The sequence below is a fragment of the Drosophila willistoni genome, assembly GCF_018902025.1.
Source record: "Drosophila willistoni isolate 14030-0811.24 chromosome XR unlocalized genomic scaffold, UCI_dwil_1.1 Seg143, whole genome shotgun sequence".
Classification (NCBI taxonomy): Eukaryota; Metazoa; Arthropoda; class Insecta; order Diptera; family Drosophilidae; genus Drosophila; species Drosophila willistoni.
The window spans coordinates 3,918,108-3,936,960 of NW_025814056.1; the positions used below are offsets into that span (position 1 = coordinate 3,918,108).

The window sequence follows — 18,853 nt, forward strand, 5'->3', positions numbered from 1 at the left end:
TATGGCTGCGTTTTTTTTCATTATTTTTCTTTTTGTTTTTTGCGCCTTTGAGAGGACACCATTCTCATACTCTCACACTCAACTCTTTGTCGCTAACAAGTTGATGAGATTTTGATTACCATTCGGGGAGGTCGCTCATTACTCTCTGGCTCTGGCTTAATTAAAAGAGAAATGCTCCTTTTCATTTTACCCATCCATTTTCTGCTGGAAAGCTTTATTATATTATAAAAAAATGTTCATGCAGGTCGCAAAAACAAAAAAATGTCATGTCTTAAGGGCTTATGCCAAAAAAATAAAAAAAAAAACAAAAAAAAAACTGACGAAAAACCCAGATTCTCGTTTTGTGTTTTGTGAGTTGCGTTTGTTAAAGTGGTCATATATATTTTCCCTCTAGAGCAATTTCCTTTTCCAATCCAGATAAAGGCATTATGGTTGTGAGTTGTTTGGCCTAGATTTAGTTTCTACTACTTATTTGAAAGACTTTTATTACATTAATAATAGTAATAGAAACTGTGATTACTTGAATTTAGTATAAGGATGTCAGTGTGGAAATGTAAGTAAATTTCATGAGTTGGTTAATTTAAACCCTACATGTTTGTTTTTCTTCGAATTATCGCTTTAAAATGTTTTCTCTTAGTTTAGATTTCACAATTGCAATAATAAAACATTTTAATATTATTTTAAAATTTAACAACAATATTTAACAACGATTTCAAATTACTTGTAATTTTTAAGATGAAACACAAACTTTAAGTCGTCAGTCGACTTAGGTATTAAGTAAAAACAAATATTCAAATTATTTAAGACTAAAAATGAGTTGATTTCAATGTACTTATAAAAAATAATTCGACAAATGCTGTAGTAGTGCTGTTGACTGATGAACGAGCTGACTAAGTTACTTTTTAATGAGTGCATAAGTTTATTTACTCACACAGTCAGTCACTGATTGATTGATGCATTTAATTAGGCTGTCAGAAGGTATTAGCACTAGTCAAAAGTTTGCAACTATTAAGTCATATCTGACTAATCCATATAGTCAATTCAATGATTATAAAATTCAAAAATGAATTAATCAGAAATCATTTTTAGCTTGTCTTAATTAAAACTAAAGAAGGAAATGTTTCGGTTAATATCTTATCTAGCTTCAGTGTGAGAGAATCTGAACAGGTGAGTCAGTGATCTAGTAAGTTAGTGAACAACTGAGTGAATTGAATCAGTGAATCAGTGAAAAGAAACAAGTTTACTGAACATGTCACTGAATTTTATTCACCCACTCAAAGGTCAACTCTGTCCTTATGTCACTTTAAGTAAACTTGATTTAACAGCTTAAGCTCTTAAAATCTGAGATATGCATGTGTTTATACAGACAGGGCCATATAGCCTATATTATACTTTATATTCTTGCTGAGTTTGGAAACACTTTCATTCGTCATTGGTATATTCGCCTTATGTGTGTAGGGTATAGAAAGATTTCCGTTACGATTTAATTTAATAATTTTGCTTGGTAGTAATTGACCTTCGAATGATGATTATTATTAGTCATAATCCTTTTAAGAAACTTAACTAAATGCTTACTAGTTAGTATGTTAGTTAGCTTTGTGTGAAAGAAAAACAATGTAAACTTAATGATGGGCGTAAACTTTTTTGTTCATTCGACAAGTTTCAATGCAAAAAGTTATTAACAAAAGTAACTGAAATAACTATTTCAATGCCTCTCTCTTTCTCTTTTTATGTCACTGCTTCTGGCTTTTTCCTTCTGTGTGTGTATGTGTGTGTGTGTGCTTTATTCAATAATGTTGGCTTTTGGAGGGGTAAAAGTTATGTTTGTCATGGTGGCGCTTGTATCTACAGTTGAAGCCATAAAATATGTATCTGTATCCCCTGCGTGTTTATGACTGACACAATAAGAGATACGAGTATATGGTTACAAATACAAATACTTGGTCATGTGTGAATGTGACACAACACACATACATACACTCATTCAACCCAAAAACCAAAAAAAAAAAAAAAAAAGCAAAAAAGGTGGTCTAAAAAGTCCGTTGTCGTTGTCGTCGTCATCGTCGTCGCCTAAGGTCTGCCATAAAATCATATTTAAATGCCAGGGCAGGTGGGTTTGGGTACCATCCAAAAACAAAAGGGCTTCTCACCAGCTGGGTATGCTAAAAATAAATGCGAACTGGCGCAACGAAGGCCAAGGCAACTGCAGGCAGTCAGAGAGAAGGATCCCCACATATACACACAAACACAGACACAGACACACTTATAGAATACTTTCATCTATACATATATTTGATGACGTTAGGCAACAGCGCAAGGCTGCTGCGAATGGGTGCCAGAAAGGTGCAGAAAGAGCTAGCCACGTCATCGTCATCATCAACATGAAGGCTTATATAAGACATGACCTCACTATATCGCACTAGCGGCCCAAACCCAAAGGTTGACACCTTGGCGAAATCATGTTAGGTAGATTTCCCTAACATTTGTTGAGTTTTCATTTTCGTTTAGTTTTGCGTTTCTTTTTTTTTTTTTTTTTTTGTTCGTTAGCTATTTCTATTTTTCCTGCTGTTCTGCTATTCTATGCATAATTTATGCTACCGCTTGTTTAATGTCGCATATGGTTAAAAAAAAAGCAAAATTTGTTCCCAGAATAATGCCAAGAGGCAGGTGGAGCGAATGGAAGGAGAGGGTAGTGCGTTGACGGAAACAGTCAGCTTGTCACTTAGTGGCTTAAGAACTTTCTGTCTGCCTGTTGCTTGGCCAAAAGACCAAAAACTTTACCCACGGAAAAAAAAAACTTTCTCTACGCAAAAAGCCTGCAAGTGAATGCAATTAAAAGGCTTTTCAATTTCCTTCAAATGCCTGATGGCATTTTTACTTACAGTCTTTCTTAGTTTTTTTTTTTTTTGCTTTTTGACTCGCACTTGTGCGAAAATCATTTATTGCAATTAAATTGAATTATTACTCACAAGTCCCTTTGACACCAAATTCATTAAAATCGTCCAATATTTTTGGCCTACTTAATCATTTGTTGAACTGAAAATTAATTGTTTTTTCGTGCAAAAAATGGTATAGAATGCAATTCATAGAAGCACGGTCCGATCGGACTGTATAGGACTATATAATTTTTTTGCTTCTTCTGCATTTAATATGATAGTTGGTTATTAAAGGCCCACAAGCCTTTCTTCTTTTTAATTTTTAAAGACAAATGTCCTGTTACTATTAAGGTACAAAAATTCTTCTGAGCTAGGTGAGCTGGCTAAGGACAAAATAAGATTACTTTTTTTCGAATAAAACACGTCGAAATGTTAGATAAAGTTAAAGTATAAAAAACTTCATGGCCAAATGGATGTATTTAGATTACTTAAGATCCACAGTGATCTCTATACGTTGCTTGAGCCAGACTCGAAAGATTTTTTGCTTTGTTTTGTAAATGTGGACGAAGTATGGATTCACTGGTACATACCAGGGACCAAGGAACAGGCGAAATTGAGAGCTTTATCCTGCGACTGTGATCCGCAAAAGAGAAGACTGTCCTATTGGCATCTAGATCGACTACCTGGATAAGCCCTAAACGGTCACAGACCTTTATTCTGTTCAACTGATTATAGAACAAATAGAACATTTGGCGGAGAATGAAGTACTTTTTCGTCTCGCCTATACACTGTTTCACACTTTCGTTTGCAAATTGCACTACAACCTGCTGCTTCAATCACACGCTTGCGAGGAAAACAAATTAAGTCGAATTGGGGGCCTAATACAAAACGTATTTTTCCAGATTAAAGCCGGAGTACAGCTGGATAAAGAGTATTTTCTTAACGACTTGACTTAGCGTTTACTGCAGACAGTCCTTTTACTGTTAGCATCTTTTTGGCAAAAGAAAATATGGTTAACTAGTCCCTAAACTATGCAATAGAAGAGAAATCTTAAGAGAAAAACGAAATAAATCGATTAAATGTTTTTTTTTTTAATTTTTGGAGAAGAATATCTGTAATATTTAATATTTATTTGCTATAAGGCTTTTGGATAAAAAGTATTTATTTAATTCTTACAGAATAATTCTTGAATAATTCCGCAAAACAGATTCGATTCGAATAGATAAGATTTTGGCCTCTTAATTGCTATATGCGTTAATATATATTAAATGAGAGTCGATTGCAAATGCTATTATATACGAACATAGCTATAAGTATATATAATATATATTTATATAGGTACATATGTATCTGCATATGTTGGTATATAATAATTTGTGCGTGATTGAGTCCACTTGGATTCACGTGCTTCCTGCTTCCACTGCTGCACCCATAAATAGAAACTTCCGCACCCACTAAAAGAATGTTGCTAGCTCCTATATACGATATATGTATATATACATATATATGTGTATATGTATTTGTGCGTGGGCTTTATTTTGGGTCCCGGTATTATTTTTATTGTTTTTTTTTTTTTTGATTTGTTTTGTTTTGGATGGGCGGGCAAGGACAAACAGCGCCTTGGCGACGCGCGCGTGTGTTTAGTTTTATATTGTTTTATTCCCCTTTGTATGTCTGTGTTACTTTTTGGAGCGCTCTATACTGATTTTAATTTCCCTCGATGCCCAGTGAATTCAAATAAACAAAAAATACATGTGTCCTACATATGATTGTGAGTGTGTGTGTGTGTGTGTGTGTGGTTTATCTATGAAACTGCATTGGTCAAGGTCCACATACTACATAATATGGTCACATGACGTATGCGTAATAATTGAAATTTACGCTAAGGACAATTATATGTATTGGTAATACACACATACACACACACACACATACACACACACACACACACATACATACACACTTGACTCTCTGGCTGACTGACTGACTGACTGAGTTACTGCTTGTCTGACTGACTAGGACAATCAATAATAGTAAAACACGAATACAAAATGAAACTGTTTCAATGCTGGGACTTGACATTCAGCCAAGGAAATCGGGCCAAAGCGGCCAAAGCCAAAGCCAAAGCCAGTTCCTGTCCCAGTCGTTGTGGCAATCAATATATGTACATACATACATATATCCATGCATCAATTTGTCATTTTGTGATACGGTCTAGGTTAAACTTGCAACTTGCAACTTGTTTATTTCTTGTTTTTCTTTGCCCCATCTCACTCTCCCTATCTCTCTCTATCTCTCTCTCTCTGTCCTCTTGGATAAGCGTCGCTCAATATGGTTCTTCCTTCTATTGTTATTACTCTTCCCCTTTTCTATTTGATTTGCAATTTATAGTCCTCACTTGGCGTTAGTTCAATATATACTTATATGTATGTAGTTGGCACAGTTGATATTGCATTCGATATCGTGTGATATCCTAACAATCATAGGATTGTCCTTAACGAATTTCCACTAAGTGTCTTTCATTTAGCTACTTTCATTGCCTTTACTTATTTTGTGGCAATTAGCTAGCCACACCCCGCAATAAATCTATATAAATCAAAAAACAGGGACCAGCCCACAGAAAAATATAGTAATTAGACCATCATGATGACGATGACGATGACTTTAACAACGTCGACGACGATGATGATGTTAATGATGATGACGATGATGATGATGATAGGGGCGGAACTATTGAAAGCAAACAAAATATGCGATTTCTGAAAGTCGTTTGCTACTTTTGGTTTAGATTTTACAAATTTATTGTTTTAAAGTTGATAATTTTTAAAATGCTTTTTTAACTTTAAGTCCTATGGCTTATTTTGTTTAAGTCTAATACAATTTTTGAAATATTAATTGGTATCAATTAGCCCATACACGATTTGCCAAAACGACAAATATTAATTTGGTATATCAACATTTTGTTATTGTATTTTAAGATTATTTATATTTAGCTGACATATTTTGTTGTGGTTGTTGATATTTTGGTTGTTGTTGTTGTTTGCTTGTTGTTTGTTTTGTTCATTCATTTCGTTTCATTTTTAAAACGTTTGCCATTCCATATAATAGATATATAAATTTGTCTGTACTTTTACTATATAATATAATATCATTTCACTCTCACTTTCATGTATTTTGCTTGATCTTTTCTTGTTGTTTTTTTTTTTTTTTTGTATTTTGTTTGCTTCAGGACAGCAACGGAGCATAGTACCACACGACGTGGAGCAAATCATACACGTTGCGCACATAAATCTTAGCGTAGGCGCGACATCAGCAGAAATATCAACAACCACAACTATATATATATACATATATATAACCAAATGGGTATGAACAATACTAAGGGGGTAAGTGCAAATGTTTATGTTGCTTTTTATCTTTTTCTATTGTACCTTTCTATATACTAAATACATACATATATACATATACATATGTATATATATTTATCCAGTTTTATCGATGGTCAGCATCTGTGCCTGTCATACAACATATTTATCTTTTAAATATATACATATGTATTTCATATGATATATGTATATATATTTCATTTTATTTGACTTGGCATATTTCGAGTCTTGTTTTCAAATTTTCAATCAAAATTTTAGTTTTTTCACATCATTAGTGAAAAATGTCAAATGACAGACAGAAGTAACCAATAAATATTTTCCTAACTCTGGAATATTTTAAGTATGTATTGGTTTTTCAAGGCTTTTTAACAGAATTATCTTGTTTGGTTAATTTACTCTGAAACAAAAACTTTGTTTGTAGTAACTTGAATTGTAACTTGTTGTTGTTAAGACGTTTAATGTAAAATCATTATTACTATTATTTGAGCTATTTTGACGATTTTCCATAAGCAGGCTTTGGATCATTTATTTAAGCAAATATGAACAAACAATCAGCAGTGTGTCTATATAGTATACCACACATAAGATATGACATCTTGGTTTAATTCTTCACTAGAGTGTTTAGCCAAGTCTGCTGATAAAAACTTGGTGAATATCGAAAGAACTCTCTATAAAATGATCTCGGCTGCGCAAATGCTTAAGATAATTACTTGAAAAATAAAGCTATTAAGTAGACTTTTGCCAATAAGGACAACTCCATATAAAACTGGATAAAGAAGTCTGTTTTACAATTTTAAACCGTTGTTTTAATTCAAGTTAATTTCGCTCATTATCAAGGGTTATAGAAAATAATATTTTGCTTTCAATCCAGTCGAAAACTTCAAGCTAATAATACAGTGAAAGCATCTGACAACCGACTAATATCAGATCGGCTTATAATATACCGTATTGAAAGCGTCATTTTAGGACTATTTTAATCATGAAGCAGTACATGCCAAAAAAAAAACACGCTGAAATTGTTTAGCTGTACCCTGTGAATTGTGGAAATTGTTAAATAAACCAAATTGTAGTTTCTATGCCACCAAAAACGATCGATAATCGAAAAGAAATCTCTTTACGACCAAAATGTCACTGCTTGTTGCGGTTTTTAAGCCGATATGGCCGGATCTAGCCTTATTTTTTTTGGAAGATGATTAAAGAGCTAAGATAATTATCAAAAGTAAGCTTTAGCGTTCCTTAATAATGGATTTCCTAATGAAATGGACGATTACAGCTCGAGCCACGATCAAATTGCAACGACCCGATGTGACTGAAAACAAAAAATTGCGATTTTGAATGGCCACCGAGATCCCCTGACATGAAGACTCACTGATTTTTTGTGTAGGGTTATTTTAAATTTTCTATTCAATATTCTGGACAACCATTACTAAGTTTATCCACTTATAACACAGGCCGACATGAATTTTGGTTACGTTAACTTGAGAGGTGTTCTTAACTAATTCGGTCATCCTGATTCCGACTGCATATTTGGTTTTTACCCATCACATCCAGATTTTGTAAGTCAGGGGATCTGGTGTTGGAAAATAGGCACCCAAAAATATAGTATAGAAATGTAAAAAATTTTTTTCTACATTTTTAAAAGATTTTAGAATATCCTGTTAAAGAAAAAAAAATAGCTCTTGTTTGCAAACATTACTAATATACAAATTGTTAGATGTATAAGATTTCAATAATTCTTTAAAATTGTTTATATTATTCAATAAAATATTGCAAATGAAGTCATTTTGAATAATTCCAAAGCATTTTTTTTGAAATCCTGACGTTGTGGACAAATACTAAGTACAGGGTCGTGACCAACACCCCCAAATTACTATAAGAGACCTATTGAACTTAAAACACTTGTCCGGGATCTCAACAAGGTCGCGTGTATAATTTATAAGTTTGTCAATATGTTAAAAATAAATGGCATATAACTTATATTTGTATGGTATTACTGTAAAATATTGGAGTTCAAAACGAGAAGAGGTTAAGACAATTTTGTGCTAAATAGAAACCGATTACAATTCCTTTCTTTTTTATTTCTTTTTGCAACATTTTTAGCATGCTTGAGTTGAATAAAAAATTTGCAGACAAGTTGCTAACAAAATATTTGCAAACTTTAATCTTTGGGACTGAAATCGAATTCTTAAATGTTACGACATTAAATCTCGTCCAAAGAAACTCTTTTTCTGTCTTGAATTTATTGTAAATGCATACAAATTGAGTTTTGTGTTTGGTTATTTATAGATTAAGATTAAATTTTCACACTCATAGAGAATAGAAGTTTCTCAAAGGCTTAAATGTATTGAAGGGGCTTAGCGAGTTGCATGCAACTCAAGGGCAAACGTTTGCTGTTCCATCGAGGTAATTGAATACGTGGGCAGCAAGGCAAAATGGGGGAAAATGGAAAACAAAAACCAACCACAGAGAGAGAGAGAGAGAGAGAGAGAGAGGGAGAGAGAATGAAAAAGGCACATGAAGAAAAAGAAACAATTACGCGCCCACAAGTCATAAATGGCTAACAGAGCAAAACCGCAAACCGTCAAGAATTACAATGGGTAAAAGTTACCGTAGGAAAAAAAAACAAGAAAAGGATAAAGTGGGCGTCAGCCGAAAGGGAGTGGCAAAGCAGCGCGTCATTTGGCATGTAAATTAGATGAGAACGAACCCGACACCAACATCAGTACTCACTCACACATACATATACTGACCGAGAGGGTTTGTAGGAAGTCAGCCTTGAAGTATGCAATACAATTTTGCTGGACATGTGGGAAATGTTGCTAGTGGCAGAACAACTAAAGCCAACGCCACAGTCATTCGGTCATGTGTGAAAATGGCAAGCAGCAAGCAAACTGCATTATTCACAAGAACAAAAGCCACTTGGCCCCAAAAAAGGGGGAATGTCTGGGTGGATTGCTGGGAATTGGTGGGTGGGTTGTTGGTTGGTTGGCTGTTGGTTCAGCAAATTGAGCCACAGTCGCAGGCCAAAGAAGGCAACCTTGAAGAAGGCAAATTGGCAGCATGTAATTAAATATTGAACTCAACTTAACTGGATTCGAATCCTCAACCGACCTGCTGCAGCAACGTGTGAAAATTCCCATTGTGTGATCGATAAAAATGTGCCATGTGTGTGTGTGTGTGTGTGGGAGTGGGAGTGGGAGTGGGGCAAATGGTGTGTGTGCCAATCGCGTCCTTGAAGGCAAATTTACGACAAAATAAACAACTTGGCGGCAGCAAGACAACGCCTGTGCCACTAACCATAGAACACATAGATGGGACAAACTCATGATTTTTTGATTGCAAACGCTAGCCTAGTCATGGAACCCCAGAGAACTTCGGGAAAACCCGAACGCTCTCACTCTCAATGAGAGCGTAAAATGGGGAGAGGGCCAAGCAGCTACGAAAAAATTTCAGTCTAGCACAGACTACCGAACGACGAAGGCAGGCCTACGTCGCTTGTGATTTCGTTCTGTCTATGTATGTGTACACTCGTCGGTACATGCTCAGGCTTCGTAGTGTGTGTGTGACGTGAAGTTGTACAACATCGCATTTCAATAGCTCGCTCGACCAAAATTTTTCATTTTCGACAAAACAGCGGCAATGCGAATAGGATATGCCCCTGTCGAAAGAATATCAAGAAATATTGGCATCAGCTACGTATGTATCCCGGTGGCTGTGCCGATAGAGTGTTTGCTTGGCAATAGGAATGTCGCTGGTTCGAATCCCAACTCGATTATCGTTAACGAAGTTTTTTTTTGTCTATTTTTTATTTTGTTCCTTTTTGATTTTTTTTTATTTATTTTCATTTTGTTTTTTTTTTCCTTTTGTTTATTTTTATTTTTTATTTTTATATAAATAAAAAAAATAGACAAAAAAAAACTTCGTTAACGATAATCGAGTTGGGATTCGAACCAGCGACATTCCTATTGCCAAGCAAACACTCTATCGGCACAGCCACCGGGATACATACGTAGCTGATGCCAATATTTCTTGATATTCTTTCGACAGGGGCATATCCTATTCGCATTGCCGCTGTTTTGTCGAAAATGAAAAATTTTGGTCGAGCGAGCTATTGAAATGCGATGTTGTACAACTTCACGTCACACACACACTACGAAGCCTGAGCATGTACCGACGAGTGTACACATACATAGACAGAACGAAATCACAAGCGACGTAGGCCTGCCTTCGTCGTTCGGTAGTCTGTGCTAGACTGAAATTTTTTCGTAGCTGCTTGGCCCTCTCCCCATTTTACGCTCTCATTGAGAGTGAGAGCGTTCGGGTTTTCCCGAAGTTCTCTGGGGTTCCATGACTAGGCTAGCGTTTGCAATCAAAAAATCATGAGTTTGTCCCATCTATGTGTTCTATGGTTAGTGCCTGTGCCCTACGCCCTGGACCTTTTTTTTTGTTTTTGTTACTTAGATAAAGGATAAGAGCGTGGAGCTCGTTGCGGGCTTCTTTTTATGATAGAATGCCAAAGTTATTGACGATGGCAGGGCTAAGTAACAAATTGGTTTTAAAAATAAACCAATAAAAACAAATGGCAACTGCCGAAATTTACTCTCGACTTTACTGTTGCTCCTGAAAATTATTCTTTTTTCAAGCTTTTAGTATTGAGCCAGTGAAATTACTATAAAGTTGTACATTTAACAAAAGTAAATCGACAAATTATAATATAAATAAAATTAACAAACAATTTGAATAACAAGAACAATCGTATTTCAAATAGGCACGGAGAAAATGTATTAAATAAATTATTTATTCCTTTCTGAAATTTGAAAAATCCTTACAGATTTATAAAGCTTACGATATATACTCAATTTTGTCTAAATTCTGAACTATAGGTAATCTCTATAGATAGAAATATAGAAGCCCTTTTTAGGCTTTTTATTTGTAAAACCAAATGAGATTTAAGTGACAGACGGTAACAAAATGTTTTGAGGTATAAGTGAAACCATTTGCAAATAATGTATTTTTCTTCTATTTGTTTTTATATATGTATGTGTATATACATAATATTTTTTATGCTGTGCTGTATGGAAAATTGTCTGTGGAAAATCATTTAAGTAAAGCTACCTAAAGCCTTAGCGCTGCGTTTCTTGAATGAGCTTTTCAGTATTTGCCTAAGGACTTGGCTTTTTAGCTAATCCTAACTGCTGCCAAACAGTTTTTCTTTTTTTTTTTTTTCTTTCGGGTTTTCCTTCATTTCTTCATTTTTGCTCTCGTCTTTTCTGTGTTCTCTGTTCTGTTTTTTTCTTTCTTTTTTCTCTTTTTCCTGTGTTCCGTTTGGTTTGGTTTGTATTGAGCTTTTCCCTTAAATTTTGTTGTTTGCTCAGCCTATTCGTGTAGAGTGTCTCTATATAACTTTATATCTACTGTATATATATATATATATATGTATTGTATATGTATGTATATATAGCTATCTATGTATCTTGTATCCTTTACTCATGTTTCGTTTGCGGGTTTTTCTCTTTCTCTCTCTTTTTTTGTAATTCGCATTTGTGCGTTTGTGTTTTATTGTTGTTGTTGGTGGCATATTTCTTTTTGTGTTGAGGTAGGATACTAACTAGGATGCTTGTCAAGAAGCAAACAGACACTGGGCTAATGGGATGGTTTGGTTGGGTTTCGTTGGATTTTTGCGTTTAGTTGTATCTTTCAGTTGGCACTCACCTTAGATAGAACATCATTAGCAGTTCGTTTTGTCCAAATACATTGCTCTAGTTTCGTTTTGCCGAATTCGTTAAATTAGTTACTTTTTTTTATGTTTGTTTTGTTTTTTGTTGTTTTTTTGTATATTATAATTAAGTATAGTTATTACATTTTGTCATGAACACTTTGTCTTTATCACTTGGTTAATTTCTTGTTTTTCATTTATATATATATATGTTTTTTTTTTTTGTTGTGTGTATGTGCTTATAATTCTTTTTTTTTTTTTGGTTTTAGTTTTTGGCTGCAATTAGGCAAAAGGTGTTAAATATCTAGATAAATGTCTTTACGCTTCAGTTATGGAGGAATGTCAGAGAGGGGCCGCCTAATCGAACCGCCTTTGATTTAATGTTAGGCAATAAATCAATCAATTGAAATATTTTAATACATGCAACAAAATGTATTGATAAGATATCGACATTGAAATCGGACAAATTCTAAGCTCAGCAAATCTCTCTGTCCATGTTGCCTATATTTATTTAGTAGAATTTCTTAAAGAGATTTTTGAATTTGTGCTTGATTTAAGGGGAAGAACATAGAGCTCCTAAAATCTTTGATTTTTTCCTTCTTTTTTTTTTTGGCACTTTACTTGTTGGCTTTTCTTTTGGCTGGTGTTGGTGGTGGTGTTGCTGCTGCTGCTGGTGGTGCCTTAGCCTTCAACACATATACACATGCATCCTGCTAGCAAACACACACCCACATGGACACACTCTCACAGACATGTGCGCAGGTGTGTGCCTTGATATTTCTATTTGTTCATAATTTCCACAATTCATTCCATAGACCAGACGACATAAAACAACAACAACAAAAAACCAGAACTATTAACAAGATTATTAACTTTTCTTGTTTCAATTTGTTTGTGTTCTTTTTTTTCTTTCTGCACTTTTACATGGAGGCGCACATGCACAAAAAATGAGAAAAAAAAACAATATGACAAAAAAAGAAATTGTATTTTATTATTTCTTTTTTTTTTGGCCAGAAAACAGCACTGAAATTTGTGTTTGCTGGCCGCTTGGGTATAATACTATGCGTTTATATGTGTGTGTATTGGTGTTGGTGTTGGTGTGTGAGTGTGGTGTTTGTGTGTGTGTGTGTCTGACTGTTTCCAACAACAACAACCACTGAACGCGCCCGCGCTGCTGCTACTGCTGCTGCTATTTGCTGCTGCTCTTTGCGTGCGGTATGTGCGACACGCTCACTATCTGACTGGCGACTGAGGCTAGGCCAGGCCAGGTTAAACCAGAGACATGGCCACTGCACAGCAGCAAAAGCAGAAGCAGCTACTGCTACTTTCTATCGATTTTCTTCCCGCTCTTTTTCTCTCTCTCTCTCTCTTTTAAGCAGGTCTCTCATTTTTCACAAAAAGCTTTGGCATGGTCCCTGGTATCGAATAAATCGGTCAGACTAACTGGAAAAACGAATTTTGAAAAAATATATAGTATACCTATTGGGTGAATTTGAAAAGCATTAGAATTTGGTTCCAAATCCAAGGAATTTTTAATCCATGCTCTAAATAAGGACATCCCAACATATGCTTTTAGCGGCAAGACACTTTTTTTTTTTGGAGATTGATGTAAATATTTACGCAAATCTTTGAAATCGCTGATTCAGTTTTATAATTTTTGTTTTTTTTTGCTGTTGGATCAAGCATGATGAAACTACAGATAAAAGAACTTGGAATTTTTTCCTTGTCCTTAAAATTTTGACCACTTTAAGGCAACAGAGAAATACATTTTAAAATATACTTTGAGGCTGTTTCCTGTTTTAAGGTACGAATTGCCGCTTAGCGTAAGATATTCATCATCAATATCATCAGAATTATTTACTACAAACAACGTGAAAAAGTTATATAAATTTTAAGAAATTATGAAATTTTAAGAATATAATGGAGAAGTTATAGAGTAGAAATCACAGTGTGTCAAAAGCTTAGCTAATTATTAATTTTGACGCATTTTGTTTTTCAATAGATCTATGCGATCACCGAAAAAACAAATCCAAAGTTTTTACTTTATTAGGTAGTTCTATATATAGTTAAAAACAAATATGTTAATTAGTGGAAATTACTTTAAAGAAGCCTCAAATGGGTCGATTACGTTGTTAAAACGATGATTTAAAGATCAACAATATGATTTTGATATTTCACAATATTTCGAAATTTATGATATTTTATAGAAGTCTAATAAAAACTGAATCTGAGTGAAAAGCGCTAAAAACTGCAAGAGTTTTACTTAAATAATCTTTCCTTATTTTATTCTCTTATTGTTTATCTGCATAAAATATGAAGATTTGTATTCCCAAATAATTATGTTCTGACTTTTGAAAATGCTGATATCTCGTTGATAGTCCTGAGCAACTTATCGGATAAATAAGAGGGCAACAACAACAGAGGGATAGAGAGATTGCAGAGAGAAAGTAAAGAGAAAACAGAGAGAGATAGCCTTTCAGATGCCATTCAAATTCCAGTTCCAGGCAGCAAAAACAACAATACGCAACAGGAAAAACCAGCACGAGCTTTCGCCTACTTTTCAGACAAAGCTTTAGGCTGCTGCCTGATGCTGCTAACGCTGCAAGCTTTTTTAAACGCACATGGCATTTGTTTATGTTCGTGGGCAGGTAAAACTGTTGGCACTGCCTCGTTGATCCACGAGATGGAAGTGGGTAATTGCTACCCTTTTCTAATAAATAATAAATATTTAACTTCTGCAAAAATGGTTGTCAAGTTGCTGAGTGTTAAATTTGCAGTTAAATCAACCTGTTGGCTTCGGTCATTTAACTAAATAATGGTTTTCCCTTTCGGCTTTCTGTTTATTCGTTTTCAACACATACTTTTAGGCTGAAAATCAAATGGTATTTTGTATTAAGCTGTACCAAATCTGATAGCATACATATCTTGTAGGTGAGCAGAAGTTCAATGTTTACTAAAGTGGAGAACAATTGTAAAAGTAGGCATATGGTTTAAGTTTTACAGACTTAATATATATTAAAATTGTCTTAAAGTCCAACAAATGCACCTGCAGAATTTTAAGTCTTTAGCTTCTAAATCGTAGTTGATATACATGTATAAAAAAATGTCGCCTTAGTACAGAACAAAACAGCTATTAACATGGCAAATTGAACGATTTTTTTGGAATAAAGTCAAAAAATGCATCAAAACTAAAATCTATTTAAGTCAGTTTTTTATTTTGAATCAATTGAACATATCAGGAGTTTGTTTTAATAAAATTGGCGACAGTTTCACGTTTTCAAGGGTGCAAATGGACTTTAGCTGAAAAATACCCAATTGGGCCCAGTGTGCATGTTCGAAACAGATTAATATTTCGGAGAATCAAAACTGTCTTTTAGCCTATAAATAAAATTGAAAATAATATTGACTTCACGACAGCTAAAATCCATTTTGATTAGCTTCAAAAAAGTCGAAATATAGCCTTTCAGAGAATACTAACAGAATTTGAGCTCTAATATTTTTTAGATTTTTTTTTTGAGCCGTCTTGTTGATTCAATTTACAGTATATCAGTAAAAGATAATCAGAAGAAAACACGAAAAAAGCCCTTCATTGTGCTTAAAATCTACATGTATAGCTGATTTAATGAAGGAATCAAATTAAACTAGTCAAGGGGTGTCTCCCAACAACAGTTGTGCACCTAACTAGGATCATTTCAGACTATTTTAATTAGGAAAAGTATATATGTATGTATCATTCGCATATCAATTCATAGCACCATAATACCAAACATTAACATTGAAAAGGAATAGTACACTTTAAAGTCGAGAATAACGATGTTGTAATACGTTTATTTCATAAGCTACGTTTTCGAAAAGCTAGTTTTCTGTTTAATATTTCGAAATATTTCGTCTCAAGTTTAGCCACACGACGCGTCGATAGCTTTTTGTTAGAAGCTTTAGTAGATTGGTTGAAAGTTTGCATCCACTATATAGTACGGGAATAGCACCAAATGATTACACCTTATTCCTGTCCATGGCTGATGATTCTGATGTTAAAAACTTGGTTGTCGCTCCTCCTTGTCATAGGCCAAAGTGCAATGTAGTGCAATGTATGGGTATTGCGATCCATGAATTCTTTGCCATATGTTAAATCTTATTGACATGCTTTAGTTTCGGATATTGTCCTGCTGACACTGTGTGGCATTTATTTGAAATTTACACAAATTAAAAAAAAAAAAAAACTTTTATGCCAGCCAAAAAAATTTAATCCTCTATTGCGTTTGTTTCGGCTCCTTCGGTGTCACCGTTCTCATTTAATGAAAGCTCGGTCACTTGCTGCTGATCAGCCAATGAATGTCTTATTGGATATAATTGATCCATATGATCAATAAATGGACGCACCCCATCCGAATTTTTCATGTACTTGGCCACACTCAATATGATATGTCTATAGATTTGATGATCGCGATATGCGGCATTGGGGCGACGCTTTTGTGGTGGTCTATCAAATATTATATAGAGACAAAAATGATGTACTAATTTACGTATATATGTATGATGATTGTGTCGATTTTACCTTTGCTGGGCACGCTGTATAACCCGGCGGCGTCTTACAATCTCGGATCGGCGGCAACGTTCACAATAGGCATAATAAATGGCAACAGCGACAAGAAGTAGGGCCAAAATATAGATAAGCCAACTAAAACCGAGAAAGCTAGACAGATAGAGAGAGATAGACAGAGAGATAAAGAAAAAGGATACACTATGCTTACGTTACAAATGTTGCATTCAAATCCTTCCAGATCTGCGAGACATTCTCACATTGGTGCTTTTTCACCTGAGACTTCCATAAATTGTACATCGTGTCGAAATTTTGGTTAAATTTTTCTAGGCCGCTGGTTATGCCCTCTTTTTAGAATTTGGAAAATTTTGCCTACAACAAATGTGTTCTGGGGTTTTTTTTTTTTTTTTTTTGTTCTTACGAATCTGAATTCTGTTTATTCCTATTTTAAAACCTAAAACATACAAAACATATCGAGTGTTATATCATGGCCTCATCTGTTACAAGAATTTCAAAGGTAACTGTTTGCATCATCATTTCAATTTTGCTCAAATTCATGATTGTCAATATTGTCAGGTGTTGGCTAATCATCGAAGATAACAATATGTATGTACATATCCTGAACGAACGTGGAAGTTGCATTCATACTTGAGATGTCTCTCCCCATTCGCGCCTTGCCCCCCTGACCCAACCAACCATTCACTCTAACAACAACATCATATAGGTATTTGTATATGGTCTGCACTCAAGGCTGCCAGATCATTCGCTTGTTATGCAAGTTGAATGTTTTAGGATGAGCATTTGACTATTTCAAGTTGCAATGCAATTCGTGCGCTTCCGTCAACGCTCGTGATCAAATAAATTATATGGGGGTTATATGGGGCTCAACTCAACTCAACTCAACTCAACTCGACTCAGCTCAGCTAGCTGCTGTCAGTGTCAAAAAGAACATTTCAGCGCATTTTTTGTTTGTGTTTTAGGAAATTTGCCAAGCATTTGACACATTCGTTTGAATTTATGGTCATGTCTTCTGGACCTGGACCTGGTTCTGGTCGGTCTGTCGTTCGGGTCGAGTCTGCTCGAGGTCTGGTCCAAATGGCATTACATATTGCCCCAAATTGGCAACGCGTGCGCACGTTCTCATTGCTCGTTGGTCATTGGCCATTGGCCCAACCCAGGAAATAAACAAAGACCAAAAAAACAACACCAAAGGAAGCAAATACAAAGAAAAACAAAAAACTGCAAAAATTCTGCATAATGAAATGGGTTTATGGGCAAAAAAATGTATAAATTTACGATCAATCCGTTCAGTGACTCAAATTCTAACAGTAAATTGATGGCAATCCATAAGAATTAATAACACTTCCCGAATAATATCATTTGTATGTTTCCGCAACTCAATATACGAGCGTTTGTCCAAGTGCAAATATTGTGTATTTGTAATCTTGCTTTTATTACATCTCGAGGTTTATCTTAGGCAGCATAAATATGTAAGCTGGAACCACCAATTTCCAATTGCCATGGCGATATTACCCATTGAAGACAAGTTAGTAGTTGAGAATTATAACTAAATAGAGCGAGAAAAGTAACGCCAATATCTGTACACGGTTTCTGGGTTCACTTGCGAATATCATCTCTTTTTTAAGACTTTTTTTCTATTCTTTTGCTTATTAAGATATGATCACTTATACGTCATGTTGGACAACAAACATCTATATATGTACATATATACAAGTATATATTTAGACATATGCAATTTTATATTTATAAATATCTGCAATGATGCAATTTCAACATTCTACCTTACACGATGATCGAGACGTCTTGAGAAAAAGTATTATTTACTCATCTTTCTCTTTCGTTTTGTGGTATTGTTGTTGCGGGGTCCTTAAGTAGAAGTCCTTCATTGTATTTTTTATAAACTTGAAGCTGATGTTGATTTATTCTCGGGTAATGATCCAGAACGAATGCTGTACGAGCCAGTCATATAAATATATAACAAATTTGATGGCATTTGTGAGATCGTTTTTTTTTTCTTTCTTTCATTTAAATAATGAGCACTACGATTGGGAGGAGAGTAGAGTTGAGTTGAATTGAGCTGACCCCCTATGGACGCTGAGTCAGTGGGAAAATTGGCTGTCAAATTAACTAAAGACACGATGAAGCGTTGTTGATGACCGGCCCACATAAAATGCTAATGAATTGTTATCAGTTAATTGTCCGAGCTCCTCCAAACCCTCCTCCTCCTTCACCTTCTTCTTCTTCTCATCATCATTCGCCTTGCCATTAACTCACCTCTTCATTGTTATCAGTTTTTATGCTTTATTTGATTTCA

At 34.7% G+C, this 18,853-nt stretch overlaps 1 protein-coding gene across 2 annotated transcripts; it reads right to left on the reverse strand.

Moving 5' to 3' along the window:
• Positions 1-15,779: 15,779 nt before the first annotated feature.
• Positions 15,780-17,016, reverse strand: LOC6645284. Of its 2 annotated transcripts, none has more exons than XM_002067933.4 (3): positions 16,730-17,016; positions 16,534-16,656; positions 15,780-16,458 (listed from the first exon to the last, which is right to left on the reverse strand). In XM_002067933.4, exons 1-3 carry the CDS (start codon positions 16,816-16,818, stop codon positions 16,221-16,223), a joined length of 450 nt encoding a protein of 149 aa, XP_002067969.2. In that variant the 5' UTR covers positions 16,819-17,016; the 3' UTR covers positions 15,780-16,220. The 2 variants fall into 2 exon arrangements, with proteins under 2 accessions (XP_002067969.2, XP_023033244.1); XM_023177476.2 differs by having other exon boundaries at positions 16,534-16,671; positions 16,730-17,012.
• Between the last annotated feature and the right edge of the window lie 1,837 nt (positions 17,017-18,853).

Excerpts from the sequence above, each read along its gene's own strand:
- LOC6645284 (XM_023177476.2), bottom strand. The coding sequence starts at position 16,818 with ATGTACAATTTATGGAAGTCTCAGGTGAAAAAGCACCAATGTGAGAAT. Across the intron at positions 16,672-16,729 it reads TTGAATGCAACATTTGTAAC|CTTTCTCGGTTTTAGTTGGC; the intron begins GTAAGCATAGTG and ends CTATCTGTCTAG. Across the intron at positions 16,459-16,533 it reads ATACAGCGTGCCCAGCAAAG|ACCACCACAAAAGCGTCGCC; the intron begins GTAAAATCGACA and ends AATATTTGATAG.